This window comes from Thalassophryne amazonica, chromosome 2 (assembly GCF_902500255.1).
Source record: "Thalassophryne amazonica chromosome 2, fThaAma1.1, whole genome shotgun sequence".
In the NCBI taxonomy this organism is placed as follows: domain Eukaryota; kingdom Metazoa; phylum Chordata; class Actinopteri; order Batrachoidiformes; family Batrachoididae; genus Thalassophryne; species Thalassophryne amazonica.
Genome location: NC_047104.1, coordinates 85,106,291 through 85,122,318, shown reverse-complemented (window position 1 = coordinate 85,122,318; position 16,028 = coordinate 85,106,291). Strand labels below are relative to the sequence as shown.

At 38.3% G+C, this 16,028-nt stretch overlaps 1 protein-coding gene across 1 annotated transcript in view; it reads right to left on the bottom strand.

Annotated features, from left to right (window-relative positions):
- Nucleotides 1–16,028, bottom strand: part of LOC117503844 (CUB and sushi domain-containing protein 1-like) — a 2,069,078-nt gene that overhangs the window by 78,048 nt on the left and 1,975,002 nt on the right. Inside the window, exons 65-66 of the mRNA XM_034163109.1 lie at nucleotides 10,286–10,392; nucleotides 7,889–7,962 (exon numbers count right to left, since the gene is read on the bottom strand). Of these exons, the coding sequence (XP_034019000.1) occupies nucleotides 7,889–7,962; nucleotides 10,286–10,392 (181 nt within the window). The remainder of the gene's footprint in view (nucleotides 1–7,888; nucleotides 7,963–10,285; nucleotides 10,393–16,028) is intronic.

Sequence of the window (16,028 nt, the reverse complement as noted above, 5' to 3'; positions counted from 1 at the left end):
ACTTAATCTACTGGTACCTTGTTTCCCATGTAACAATAAGAAATATACTCAAAACCTGGATTAATCTTTTTAGTCACATAGCACTACCATTATTCTGAACACTACTGTATCATCAACTGAATGATTCTTACACTTATCTGCTGCAACACATTGAAGGGTACTTCCCCAGCCAAGGCTGGCACTTATTTACAGCTGGATGGACTGTGACTGTGTGATTATATTTCCCAGCTGCCTTGAGAACACCTCAGGATCCTCTGGGAAGTGTTACAGGACCTGGTCCAGAATAAGGATGTATGGGGTGACTTGCTTAGTCTGCTGCCACTGTGACCTAGACCCGGATAAGCAGCAGAAAATGAATGAGTGAATGAATGAATAAGCAAACTGCTAAATGTACATCCAAATGGCTTGAAAACTCCGGACCACTTTGAACAAACCTAAGTCTGGTTCTGTTCTTCTCAGTATGTTTGCTTTAAAATACATTCCCTCTGGCACATCAATGAAATTATGAAAAGGTGTGCTGAGGCTTTATCTTTGCTTAAAATACTCAATTATTGTTCTGTAAATTGAGCTATATGCATAATGGCTTCAGCTTCATGAAGTATTGGATGGCTAAAGTACCCGCATCGTAGTGTAGCAAAAATAAATAAATAAATAAATAAAGATTTAGCCTGTGAGCTTGCAGTGAGGACATTCAACACCCACACATGACACACCTTATTGCTCTCTGCACTATTTGCACTATTTCACACCTTATGTGCATTGTTATTCTTTATATATAGTGTGAAAGGTTTATGGATATAATCAAATCAAATCAAATCAGTTTTATTTATATAGCGCCAAATCACAACAAACAGTTTCTGTGTAGGCTCTCAGTTGTCTAGGTGGTTTCCATAGTAGAGAAGCTTGAATCTTTGACTGGTCATTACTGTGAGTTTCTCTGTGAATTTTCAGACCTTTTGTCTGACTTAGTGCTTAGCTCAGATAAGATAATTATAGTGGGCGATTTTAACATCCACACAGATGCTGAGAATGACAGCCTCAACACTGCATTTAATCTATTATTAGACTCAATTGGCTTTGCTCAAAATGTAAATGAGTCCACCCACCACTTTAATCATATCTTAGATCTTGGTCTGACTTATGGTATGGAAATTGAAGACTTAACAGTATTCCCTGAAAACTCCCTTCTGTCTGATCATTTCTTAATAACATTTACATTTACTCTGATGGACTACCCAGCAGTGGGGAATAAGTTTCATTACACTAGAAGTCTTTCAGAAAGTGCTGTAACTAGGTTTAAGGATATGATTCCTTCTTTATGTTCTCTAATGCCATATACCAACACAGTGCAGAGTAGCTACCTAAACTCTGTAAGTGAGATAGAGTATCTCGTCAATAGTTTTACATCCTCATTGAAGACAACTTTGGATGCTGTAGCTCCTCTGAAAAAGAGAGCTTTAAATCAGAAGTGCCTGACTCCTTGGTATAACTCACAAACTCTCAGCTTAAAGCAGATAACCCGTACGTTGGAGAGGAAATGGCGTCTCACTAATTTAGAAGATCTTCACTTAGCCTGGAAAAAGAGTCTGTTGCTCTATAAAAAAAAAGCCCTCCGTAAAGCTAGGACATCTTACTACTCATCACTAATTGAAGAAAATAAGAACAACCCCAGGGTTCTTTTCAGCACTGTAGCCAGGCTGACAAAGAGTCAGAGCTCTATTGAGCCGAGTATTCCTTTAACTTTAACTAGTAATGACTTCATGACTTTCTTTGCTAATAAAATTTTAACTATTAGAGAAAAAATTACTCATAACCATCCCAAAGACGTATCATTATCTTTGGCTGCTTTCAGTGATGCCGGTATTTGGTTAGACTCTTTCTCTCAGATTGTTCTGTCTGAGTTATTTTCATTAGTTACTTCATCCAAACCATCAACATGTCTATTAGACCCCATTCCTACCAGGCTGCTCAAGGAAGCCCTACCATTATTTAATGCTTCGAGCTTAAATATGATCAATCTATCTTTATTACTTGGCTATGTACCACAGGCTTTTAAGGTGGCAGTAATTAAACCATTACTTAAAAAGCCATCACTTGACCCAGCTATCTTAGCTAATTATAGGCCAATCTCCAACCTTCCTTTTCTCTCAAAAATTCTTGAAAGGGTAGTTGTAAAACAGCTAACTGATCATCTGCAGAGGAATTGTCTATTTGAAGAGTTTCAGTCAGGTTTTAGAATTCATCATAGTACAGAAACAGCATTAGTGAAGGTTACAAATGATCTTCTTATGGCCTCAGACAGTGGACTCATCTCTGTGCTTGTTCTGTTAGACCTCAGTGCTGCTTTTAATACTGTTGACCATAAAAGTTTATTACAGAGATTAGAGCATGCCATAGGTATTAAAGGCACTGCGCTGCGGTGGTTTGAATCATATTTATCTAATAGATTACAATTTGTTCATGTAAATGGGGAATCTTCTTCACAGACTAAGGTTAATTATGGAGTTCCACAAGGTTCTGTGCTAGGACCAATTTTATTCACTTTATACATGCTTCCCTTAGGCAGTATTATTAGACGGCATTGCTTAAATTTTCATTGTTACGCAGATGATACCCAGCTTTATCTATCCATGAAGCCAGAGGACACACACCAATTACCTAAACTTCAGGATTGTCTTACAGACATAAAGACATGGATGACCTCTAATTTCCTGCTTTTAAACTCAGATAAAACTGAAGTTATTGTACTTGGCCCCACAAATCTTAGAAACATGGTGTCTAACCAGATCCTTACTCTGGATGGCATTACCCTGACCTCTAGTAATACTGTGAGAAATCTTGGAGTTATTTTTGATCAGGATATGTCATTCAAAGCGCATATTAAACAATATGTAGGACTGCTAGGCTGGACTATTGTAATTCATTATTATCAGGTTGTCCTAAAAGTTCCCTGAAAAGCCTTCAGTTAATTCAAAATGCTGCAGCTAGAGTACTAGCGGGGATTAGAAGGAGAGAGCATATCTTAACCATATTGGCCTCTCTTCATTGGCTTCCTGTTAATTCTAGAATAGAATTTAAAATTCTTCTTCTTACTTATAAGGTTTTGAATAATCAGGTCCCATCTTATCTTAGGGACCTCATAGTACCATATCACCCCAATAGAGCACTTCGCTCTCAGACTGCAGGCTTACTTGTAGTTCCTAGGGTTTGTAAGAGTAGAATGGGAGGCAGAGCCTTCAGCTTTCAGGCTCCTCTCCTGTGGAACCAGCTCCCAATTCAGATCAGGGAGACAGACACCCTCTCTACTTTTAAGATTAGGCTTAAAACTTTCCTTTTTGCTAAAGCTTATAGTTAGGACCTTGAACCATCCCTTAGTTATGCTGCTATAGACTTAGACTGCTGGGGGGTTCCCATGATGCACTGAGTGTTTCTTTCTCTTTTTGCTCTGTATGCACCACTCTGCATTTAATCATTAGTGATTGATCTCTGCTCCCCTCCACAGCATGTCTTTTTCCTTGTTCTCTCCCTCAGCCCCAACCAGTCCCAGCAGAAGACTGCCCCTCCCTGAGCCTGGTTCTGCTGGAGGTTTCTTCCTGTTAAAAGGGAGTTTTTCCTTCCCACTGTCGCCAAGTGCTTGCTCACAGGGGGTTGTTTTGTCCGTTGGGGTTTTTACGTAATTATTGTATGGCCTTGCCTTACAATATAAAGTGCCTTGGGGCAACTGTTTGTTGTGATTTGGCGCTATATAAATAAAATTGATTGATTGATTGATTGATTGATTATTCAAAACCTTTTAAGTAAGAAGAAGAAATTTAAATTCTATTCTGGAATTAACAGGGAGCCAATGAAGAGAAGCCAATATGGGTGAAATATGCTCTCTCCTTCTAGTCCCTGTCAGTACTCTAGCTACAGCATTTTGAATTAACTGAAGGCTTTTCAGGGAACTTTTAGGACAACCTGATAATAATGAATTACAATAGTCCAGCCTAGAAGAAATAAATGCATGAATTAGCTTTTCAGCGTCACTCTGAGACAAGACCTTTCTAATTTTAGAGATATTGCGTAAATGCAAAAAAGCAGTTCTACATATTTGCTTAATATACGTATTGAAGGACATATCCTGATCAAAAATTACTCCAAGATTTCTCACAGTATTACTGGAGGTCAGGGTAATGCCATCCAGAGTAAGGATCTGGTTAGACACCATGTTTGTAAGATTTGAAGGGCCAAGTACAATAACTTCAGTTTTATCTGAATTTAAAAGCAGGAAATTAGAGGTCATCCATGTCTTTATGTCTGAAAGACATTCCTGCAGTTTAACTAATTGGTGTGTGTCCTCTGGCTTCATGGATAGATAAAGCTGGGTATCATCTGCGTAACAATGAAAATTTAAGCAATGCTTTCTAATAATACTGCCTAAGGGAAGCATGTATAAAGTGAATAAAATCGGTCCTAGCACAGAACCTTGTGGAACTCCATAATTAACCTTAGTCCGTGAAGAAGACTCCCCATTTACATGAACAAATTGTAATCTATTAGATGAATATGATTCAAACCACTGCAGCATAGTGCCTTTAATACCTGTGACATGCTCTAATCTCAGTAATAACATTTTATGGTCAACAGTATCAAAATTATCAAATATATAGAGCCCTGTCTGTAAGTAAGCATACACTGTCTGTATATTGTATATTGTGTACTACTGTATGTTGTGTACTCAGTATTGCATAATGTCTGTTATGCATAGCAGAGAGACACACAAAAAAATCATTATATGTATTAACATACTTAATGCATACATTTGATTCTGTTTCTAATGTGAAAGCAAACCTGTGCTTATGGCTACATTCTCCTTTAGGTTCCTGCCTATGTACATAACGTGCTGCACAACTGCTTAGTGGAAACGTTTTACACTCTTAGTATTTCTGTGAATTCAGTTTGTTTCGTGGATTCCTGGGTAAAAGGAATGTCTTTTTTCAGCGAAACATCCCATCATACCACGTTTGATGGGTTCTTTATTTTTTGTTAGTTTGTTTTTTAACCAAACTACAGAACTTTAGATCTTGCATTTGAAGTTTTGAATCCTCAACTCAGACATGTACATTTGAGATTTCTAAACACTCCAACATGTTTAGATGACGGCTCCTTAGAACTTGTTTTGTGCTGCATGTATTTTTTTTTTTTTTTACTTAACATTATTATGAATTTCAGTGCATTCAATGCATCAAAAATAAAATACAGAATAGCAATATTTCTCCTTCAGGCTTTAAATACTAATGTTAAATACACAACTACTCCATTTTGGCCAAGAAAATCCAAGTAAATATATCATTGTTTTTCACTAGAAAGGTATAAATTGTGATTTTCCTAACAACAACATCAGCCACAGAAATGATGTCAATGGCCCTTGGCATTAACTTTAACATTCTTTGGTAATCTAATTCCTATGGTTGAGTTACAGAACAGTTTACCATCTTCTCACATTTTTTTTTCTTTTGATTCCAAACAAACAACTGATTTACAATGTCATTCCAATACTTTTGGCGGGGACTGCATGTAACATAATACCATACCATACCATACCATATCATACTAACTTTATTTATAAAGCACTTTAACACAACCACTGTTGACACAAAGTGGTGCACATTAAAACATCCATTAAAACAAGTCTCACTGGGGCCAAAAGCCTAGGAGAAAAAATAGGTTTTTAACCCACTGGGGACCGAGGGCATTTTTTTGGACAGTTCACTCACGTGGCATAAATGTTTTATTATTGCTGTTAACAGCTCACCCTGCATCCCACAATCAAGTATTATGTTTCTTTTTTTTCAGGACAACCTGTACTTTCAGAATGTATATGGTATAGTGATGTTCTATAAGTGTAATAAAGGTTTACAATCAGAAATAAGAAAGGAAAAAAAATAAAGTGGCAAAATAATTTTCACACACATTTATTCAAAACACAGCAAACTATAATAAACAGCTATTTTTACACTTTATAAAGGTAATTTAGAGTCTTGCACAAAAGACTGTACAATATAAATGTTCTAACAGTAAACACAAATGCACATTTTGAACAATATATACAAAATGGTCTATGCATTTTGTTTGAGAAGACTGATATACAAGTTCATATGGAGACTGCAGGGGTCCCAGAATAATCTGTCAGCATGCCAATTGCACGCTCCCTCAAATCTTGCGACATCTGTGGCATTGTGCTGTGTGATAAAACTGCACCTTTCAGAGTGGCCTTTTATTGTGGGCAGTCTAAGGCACAGCTGTGCACTAATCATGGTGTCTAATCAGCATCTTGATATGGCACACCTGTGAGGTGGGATGGATTATCTCATACAAAATGGGAACAAAACCAAAAGTGTTGCGTTTATATTTTTGTTGAGTATAATTCTATGAAGCTGACTGTGTTTGCTCTCTCTCTGAAAGCACTTTTCACACTTCCAGGCTTATTTACACTCTGAGGAGCAGCCCCTCCCCCTCGCTCCATTGATATGGTAAATGGTGCTTTACATGGAGGGAGAGAGCTGGCCACAGACTGGTCCAGTAACATTCACAGCCAAGCTAGTGGAGTAATCCTGATACTCAGACACTCTTTGTTTGAGCATGAGATTGTATGAGAGGCCCTCAGTCTGCTCAGTCTGCTCACTTTCAGTGATCGCTGTGCGTAATGGTGCAGGGCGCGTTGGAGAGAGCAGCCTGGGGGCTATTCAAACAGCATTTACAGGCAAACTAGTAAGACATCTGTGAAAAAAACAATCTTTGGTTTAGCATGCGAGGCAAATCTGCCCTATGATTGGAGTTTGGGAAACCATGTGATGGTGAACCAATTCTGATTGGACACTCCCTTTCCGCACGTCATCACACAGCTTCTATGGGGAGTACCAAGATGTTGGATGCTGGCTCAAAAGTCTGCAGAGTTAACTTTTCAGCAAAAAAAAAGTAAGTTTCTATCTCTTATCATTAAAAAGTTATTTATAATTTAGTAGAGCTTGGTCCCAGCCATCGTATATGATGGCCTCGGCCCCAGAGGGTTAAACAAACTTTATAAATGGGCAGTAGAGGGGCCTCTCTAACAGACAAGTGCGAGCTGTTCCATAATTTAGGAGCAACAATTGAGAAGGCCCTGTCCTCTCTGAGCTTCCTCCTGGATCTCGGTACTTCTAGGAGCAGCTGGTCAGCTGACCTGAGAGACTGACACTGTACATAAGGAGAGAGAAGCTCAGAGAGAGAGGCAACACTGTGAAGAAATTTGAAAATGAACATAATTTTAAAATGTAAACTAAAATATACAGGTAGTCAATGAAGTGAGGCCAATACAGGAGTTATATGATCTCACTTTCTAGTTCCTGTCAAAAGTTCTGCAGCGGCATTTTGAACCAACTGCAGATGCAAAAGTAATGACTGATTGACTCCCACATAAAGTGAATTACAATAATCCAGCCGAGATGAAATAAAAACATGGATCACTGTCTCAAAGTGCTGCAGAGACAGAAAAGATTTCACAGTTGGTAACCACTGTAGATGATAAAAACCTGACTTAATCACAGATTTAATTTGGTTGTCCAATTTAAAATCATTGTCCACCTTAAAACCAAGATCATTAATAACAGGTTTAAAATAAACCTCCAAGGGTCCAAAGGCAATGGAGGAGGACTCACAGGGGCCACTGGGTCCAAACACCATCACCTCTGTTTTCACTTCATTAAATTTTAAAAAGTTCAAGGCCAACCAAGCTTTAATGTCATCTTGGCATACCAGGAGCTGTTTTATAAAACTGACATCCTTCTGCCCTAAGGGCAGATAAATTTGGCAATCATCACCATAACAAAGAAATAATAATTAGTAGTAAACGAGTACATCAATGTCTGACCTGAATGCCCTGGGCTATAACTGGGATACCATAGGCTGGAGTCCCTGGATCATGACAGCTGTTGGAGGCTGGATCTAAATACACAAAAACATTATTGAAATGGTGATTAAATAGTTGAGAATTATTCTTCAGTGCACAGAGATTTCTGAAAGAATTTATGTTTACACAGTGAAACTAAGTTTTGTTAAACAATAAACACCTTATCTTTCTAATATACAGGGTATTTCAGATAAAATATAATTTAGTAAACTTGACCAATTTTTGTTCAAATTATCTCAAATTTTAACACCATGTGTAGAAACGTGAGAAAAGCGTGAGACTGGGCTGATCTGCCCACTCACTGCATTTTCAATAGAGGTTCATTCTCTAACACAGCTGCCAGTTCTTGCTGACTGAGGTTTTAATCTGGTTGTCAATTTATATTTTATTTCACTCTGGGCCTGATTTACTAAAGGTTTGGCCGTGTAAAAATGTGTGCACTCGCAAATACATCAGCATGCTGACTTCCTAACAGTGCGCAATGAGCATTGCGTCTGCCAAGTCCTCAACATAGTGCGTATTGCCAATTTTACACATTTGTCTTCATGGATATGAATTTGGGGTTTGTCCACATGAGTGCACACAACTGTGGGAGGAAACATACAAATAGGTGAGGTTTGCACAAAGGGAAATTTATCACTGCTGTTCCAGAATGCTGTTGCAACACAGAGGGCCCACAGAAAAAATAAATAAATAAATACATTCATTCTAAACATCAGGCATATTTAGCATTATGTCGCTTTTTGCTTTGTTAAGAATAAATGTTTCCATGTGCAACAAGTACACCAAAACAGATGCACATAGAGATGCACAGAGTCTGTGCATGACATCATGGCTGTGTGCAACAGACAGATAGTGCTTGAACATGCTCATGCACTGGCTCCTACAACAAACAAACAAACATACTATAAAAACAATCTCCTCTTACAGACATTTAATTGTTTTTACATACATGGTATTTAGCAAACTGGTGAATAATTATGATGCATTCTGCTGGTGGAACACACAGAGTGTTCAAAGTGTACAAAGCTGTATGTGTGCAATAAAACAAGAAATTATTTAAAAGGTCACATCTGGATTTGACAAAATTCTTGTTTACAATGAGAGTGGGAGATACACGGGACCAGCCTGCTAGAGGACATAGTAACAGCACTGAGTGTGATCAGTTTTAAAAATAGATTAGACAAATCCTGGAGAAACAATGATAGGAAATATAGACAGCATTAGATAAATCAATAAACTATACTGCTATTCAAGTACTGAGTTGTCTTCCATGTAGTGTAGACCTGGATAAAGAGGTACCGTGAACCTGCATTGATGAATTTAACTTAAGTGGTTGATTTAATTTAATTTTGAGTTTACAGTCATTAACGAGTAAAATCTTCTTTACAAACTTCTATGTCACATTACTCACTGTAAATCACTCACAAAACTATCTCCACCCAAATGCAATTTAGCACTTGTTATCAGGGATCTTAGTAAGTCAGCTGTTATCTGTTACAGGTTTTCTGAACCCCTTTGCTGTTTTTATAAATCACTTTGATCTGTTGTGGTAGAATTCAACAAAATAAATAATTTTGAGCTAATGTATTATAGGCTAAATTAATGAAATGTGTACTGTAATGACAGTGGCATAACACATCTTGGTTGATGCAATTATTTTACAAGCTCTGTCGCCAATATTCAATACATGGTCAAAGATCAGTTCACACATGTATGTCTCAATTTTTTATCATTATTATTATTATTTTGTTTTTTTAAGGGAGCTTTCAAATTTTTGAGAACCAATATTTCAACTGCACTTTTCATGTACTGGTTAGTTAATATTCTTATGTAGATCCAATTTGTTTATCTAGATCCAATTTGGTTTTTTTTTTTTTTTTTAACTTGACATGATTTCCTTTGCAGTGAAGAAAATATTTGTTTCTCACACCTTCCGAAAGACTATAACCATCCAGTAATATTTTTGTTGTGGAAAATTTAAAGAAGCCTATGTATGCTTGATGCAAAAAGATGTTGGGAGCAAGGGTAATGTGCTGAATCAGAATTACCTTCAAATGTGACCACAAGCACATTTCCTATTATAATAATGTATTACAACCAAGTCCAATTTTGTTATGTTTGTTAAAACACAACATCTTTAAGGTGCAGGAATACGTATCACACCGCATCACTCCACAGTGATCAGCTATTATACATGTGCTCAATTTCTATTTGTGTTCTATCTAATGGTATGCTTTTATGGACTAATGTGGAACAATTTGAAGCAGAAGCATCTTTTTGACCACTTGGGTCAGACCACATCTGGTCAGAGACAGTTTAGCAGCACTAAAGTTATATTTAGTGTCTTCTGAATACCTATACAAGCTGGCTGTTGACCACTCCATATTCCATCAGCTTGACAAACTCTGGAGGCCGAGCCTACTAGAATGTAGGGGGCATGACAGTAGAACCTGACCTCTGATCTGTAAAGGAAAACAAATTATTAAACAACAACAACCAAAAAGCATAATCCCCAAAATTCTGTTGTCATCTGTCCAACATATTTTGTGTTCTAGGCTGTATCATGATGATGCCTGATGTACGGCACATACTGAAAGTGCATTTTTGACGCATCTATCTCCTCTATGCGTTTCAGAGGGCATGCATTTTGTACACAGACTAGGACACAGGGCACTAAGTTTTTTTGTAACATTGGTTTTGTGTGTGTTCTTGGTATAACTTAAAATCTGCTAATTACTGTGACCCATTACCATAGCCATGTTATTCTGAGCACACCTGCTTCTACGAGAACTCAGAAGTAAAGCAGAACAGGTTCTGATTCTTATTTGGGTGGGAAAATGCCCAGGAACAGCAGGAGCTGACCACTTGATTCTTCATGTAGAACTAGGGTCGTTTCAGGAAAGGTATCTAGTGTAAAACCTAATAAGAAAAAAAAGAAAATACTTGAACTTAACTGAATTGTGTCAATCGATAACACATGAATGAATTACATTATTTGTAATTAGGTTAATATATTAGATTAACACATGTTAACCTAACTTATTAACTTAATTTGCAATTATAGCTTATTATAACTTTATTAATTTGTAATTCTTTGCAATTACATTAATAAATTAGATTAACATGTGTTAACCTAATTTCTTAACTCAGTTTCAAAGAACTTAATTCATTTAGGTGTTACCAACTGAAACAATTCAATTAAATTGGGTCTTTTTTTAGTGTAGGTACTACAGCTTAGAGAGTGGATTGAAGTGAGAGGTTTTCTGGCAATTTAACTGATCTACACCAGGGCTGCCCAAATCTCCTCATGGGGAACATCTGTCCTGTGTGTTTTTCCTTCACTCTCCTTTCTCCACCCATGTCTAATCAGGTCTGACAGGTGTGGAGGAGGAGAGAAACACCAGAGTTAAATAATCAGATGCGAGTAGAGCAGGTTGACATGAAAACATGCAGAGCAGGGGCCTTCCACAAATAGATTTGGGAACCTCTGACCAACACCAATGCATCAGAGAGCCCCAAAGAAAAGAAGCCACTAAAGCTCCCTGTGTTGAAACAGTGAATATTTTTTTTATTGTTTTCATGCAGAGGTATACAAGCAGACAACACACACACTGAGAGTGTGCTTATGTAAAGCACATCTTAATACATTGCCATATAAACACCAAAACAACTCTGCCCTATCTATGTTGGAATCAGCTCCTGTTATGACATAACAGGAATGCTCTGACCACTGCACCTGACCACACCTCATTTTAAGACCAACCAACTAATGTGCACACAAATAAGTGCAATTCTTCTTGTAATTTATGTGACTTGGGCAGTGGCTGTGAAAATTACAACTGTATTAGTTGCACACTACTAATGACTCTTGTGCAACACAGTGCCCTGCTTTGCGCCAGGTGAAAGATAACATCTTTAATATCCAGTAACACAGAGACAGGAAGGGGTGATCACATAGCCTATCTTCCTCTGTTGCTTGTGGTACTGAGATGCAGCAACAAAATATCACTTACATATTCCCATGACAAATGGTTTTAGATAAAGTGTAATTTTAAAACATGAAAAACCACTACGGAAATGAGAAAATGAACTCTTCATTTGTCTTTTTCTGTTTCCTTCTCCTTTTCATCTGCAATGGATATGAAGTCGTGTATCACATGTTGGCTATTTGAGATTAAAACAAATCCCTTGATGATGTGTACATGTTGCCTGTTGAATGTTCAAAGAATATGTTACATAAAAATGCTCCCCTTTTGAGGCTTATTCAAAATTTAAGAACTTCCACACTGCCTTATCTAAGCATTCCACGTTTCCTCGCCTGTACATCTTGTTTTGGTTTATAAACCAAACCTATTTGTAACTTGTGATATTTTAAAGTGATCCTGACAGACTCAACTGAAATACACAAAAACGATAATACACTTTTTTATAGTTGTAAACATAACGGGTTGAATGTCTGGTAATTTCAACTGAAGCTGCTGATAAATGAACACCTCTATAAAGCTGTATTTACACATAATGACTGCAAGTCACGAATGCCACAAAGTATACATTCTTGTTCGCTGATCATGAATGTGATGACTTGAGGCAGAGGTGTCAGGTGTCCTCAGGAACTGCTGCAACCTGTCACCATGTGTTATGATTAATGGCACGTGTTGCTGAAGAAATATCAGGAACCATTATGCATGGTCAAGAATAATGTTCTGCGTTGTTACGCACTATCGTGCGTAACAGTGCATCGTTAAGTTCTGTCACATTGTGAATTAGGCAAATTGTCTGCACACACCCAACCGTCAGTTGCTGAACAATTCAGATCATTCCAGTATGCTCCTCAAAATCCACAGCAGAAGAACTTTGTGATTGCATGCATAGTTGGGCTCTGAGCCATGGAGTGGCGCAGAGAGGAGTGTTAACCGCATGAAAAAAGCTTTTGGTTAATATCAGTATTAACAGTATTAACAACATTAACTAACTATAGCAAATTAAACAATCCATCCTAAACCATCCAGGTTGTGGCCAGAACGGTGTTGGTGCTTGTCGTGGCGGCAACCCAAGAACCTGCTGGAGGACACCAGCAGTAAGGGAAGCCGTCAAGCTGAAGAAGGAGGCCTGGCTGGCACAGAGATCTCCAGAACCAGCAAACAGGTACTGGCAGGCCAGAACGACCAGTGGTCAGTTTTTGCCTCAGTGGTGACTGAGGCAAAAACCTGGACATGGGAGGAGTTTGGAGAGACCACGGAAAATTACTTTTGGACAGCCTCAAAGTGATTCTGACAAATTGTCAGGTGACTCAGGAAAGGCAGGCAATTCTTAGCTCAGGCTGTTTTCAGCAGGGTATGAGAGCTGCTAAACTGGACTGAGAATATCATTAGGTGGTGGAAAGAACACTTTGAGGATCTCTTCAACCCTACTGACATACCCTCCATCAAGGAAGCAAGGATGAAATATTCACATGGATCTGGCTCCATAATCCTAGCAGAAGTCACCGAGGTAATCAACAAATGCTTCGGGGATGATGAGATTCACCTTGAGTTGCTGAAGTCGCTGGATGTTGTTGAGCTGTCATGGTTGACACGCTTATACAACGCTGCATGGAAGTTGGGAACAGTACCTTTACATTGGCAAATTGGGGTGGTCGTCCCATCTTTAAAAAGGGGCCCAGGGAGTGTGTTCCAATTAAAGAGGAATCATACTTCTGTCTCCCTGGGAAAGCCTAAACCAGGGTACTAGAATTTAAATTAATAACTGATTTTTGCCACTATTAGAAGATGTCGTAGCTTCAGTTTTTCAGGACCAAAACAAAGCTTTCTTCCTTGTCGACTGCTTCAGGTCTAACAGCTCTTAATGTGGGAAAAGGCTGATGTACATTGATTTTAGTCTGACCATGTTCTCGGTCAGAGGCCTTTTCTCAGCCTGAATGTGGTTATTGGAAGAATTTTTGTAAGGCCCCTACTCTGCCATTTTGAAAACAAATTCATCAGCTATGCAGTGAGTACACCTATCTGCTGATACGTGTGTGTGTGTGTGTGTGTGTGTGTGTGTGTGTGTGTGTGTGTGTGTGTGTGTGTGTGTGTGTGTGTGTGTCTGTGTGTGTGTCGGGGGATTACAGAGCAGAACTCAAATGCACTGAATGTGTACATCAAGGAATCTCATACACTAATGACGTATGTGAATCCAGACCGGGAATGTAAAGAAGGGAGAGTAAAGCTCAGATAACAACACACACAAAGGGAGTGTTGCTTTATTTTTGGCACAGGATTTGATTTGATTTGATTTGATCGTTTATTTAGTCCCCATGGGAGCAATTCAGGTGCAGTCAGCAGTAAAAATTGCATTCATAAAAACACATCATACAAGTTCATAAAACACAGCAGAATAAACATACAAAACAAAAACCAAGAAATAAGGTGCAAGTCAGTGTAGACTTAAGTGCAACAATGAGTCCTTAGGTGTTATTTAGGAGAGCAATGGCTGTGGCAATAAAATAGTTTTTTAGTCTGTTGGTTCTGCATCTGGGCATTACCAGGTGTCTGCCCGAGGGCAGAAACTTAAATTGTGAGTGCAGAGGGTGTGCCAAATCCGCCATAATTTTCCTGGCTTTTGACACAAACCTTGTTTTAAAAAGGTTCATAATGTCCGTGCACTGAGTTCCCATAATTTTACCACATTCCTTGACAATATTACAAAGACGGTTGTGATTCTTAAGGTTCAATAAGTTAAGCCAACACAGGAAGGAAAAGGTTAACACAGACTCCACAAAGCAACTGTAGAACATTTTCATGAAGACACCATCTACGTTGTAATTCCTAAGTTTTCGCAGAAAGTGCATTCTTTGATGCACCTTACTGCACACTGCATTAACCTGCAATTCAAAAGATAATTTATTGTCAATTTGGGTGCCCAGATACTTATAATTCTCAACAACATCTATGGGCTTCCCATCAATGGACATTTGATTCAGAACAGGTGGTGTTTTCCTGAAATCAATGTGCATTTCTTTAGTTTTGTCCACATTTATATATAGAGAGGATGAATGGCACCACTCTAAAAAGTCCAGCAAGACCAAACTATGGTCTGTGGAGTCATCGCTGTGCAGAAGGGACGGGATAACTGAATCATCTGCATATTTTATGATGTGATGATTATCATGTTGGCTTTGACAGAGATTAGTGTAAAAAACAAACAACAAAGGAGATAAAATGCAGCCCTGAGGGACTCCAGTGGATGATACAACAGCATCGGAGAGAGTTTCATTAACTCTGCCTCTCTGCGATCTGTTTGTTAAAAAGTCAATAATCCATAAAATTAGGCCAACATCAATGTTCATGTCTCTTAATCGCTCTGCCAATACATGTGGTTGTATGCAGTTAAAAGTGGAGGAGAAATCAATAAACAACATCCGAATAAAGGTATTTGCACCTTCAAGATGCTGCAAAGCCAGATTAAGTAGAGTGGAGATCGCATCATCCACGCCCCTTCCAGATCTGTATGCGAACCCGAATGGGTCTAACACTCCCTGTGTTTGTCTTAAAAGCTCCTCTTTCACAATTTTCTCAAAAGTCTTCATAACGAGAGATGTTAGTGCTATAGGCCTGTAATCGTTCGGTTCTTTAGGTGACTTATTTTTTGGTATTGGAACAATTGTTGAGGATTTCCAAAGGGAGGGTACTCTACGAAGTTCCATTGAACAAGAAAAGATGTGGCAGAATATATCAGCCAATTGCTCTGCACAGTTTTTAAGTACCCTTCCCCCAATACCATCAGGCCCTGAACTTGTCCTTTCCTTAACACTTTTAAGGTGCTTAAGGACCACACCTCTATCAATGGATAAGTTAGTATTACTGGGCTCATCATTCTGAAGGACACACAATTTATGATTAAAATTCAGGACATTAAATCGATTATAAAAAGTATTCAATTCATTTGCAAAGACCACATCTGAAGGAAACAAGTTAGTGCTCAGAACACCAGAGCTTGATTTTGATTCCATTCCTAACATAGATTTCATTCCCTTCCAAGATGAACGTAGATTTCCAGAAGTAAAAAGGCTTTGCACTTTGCTCTTGTGGTCATTTCTAGCTCTTCTAATATTTCTTTT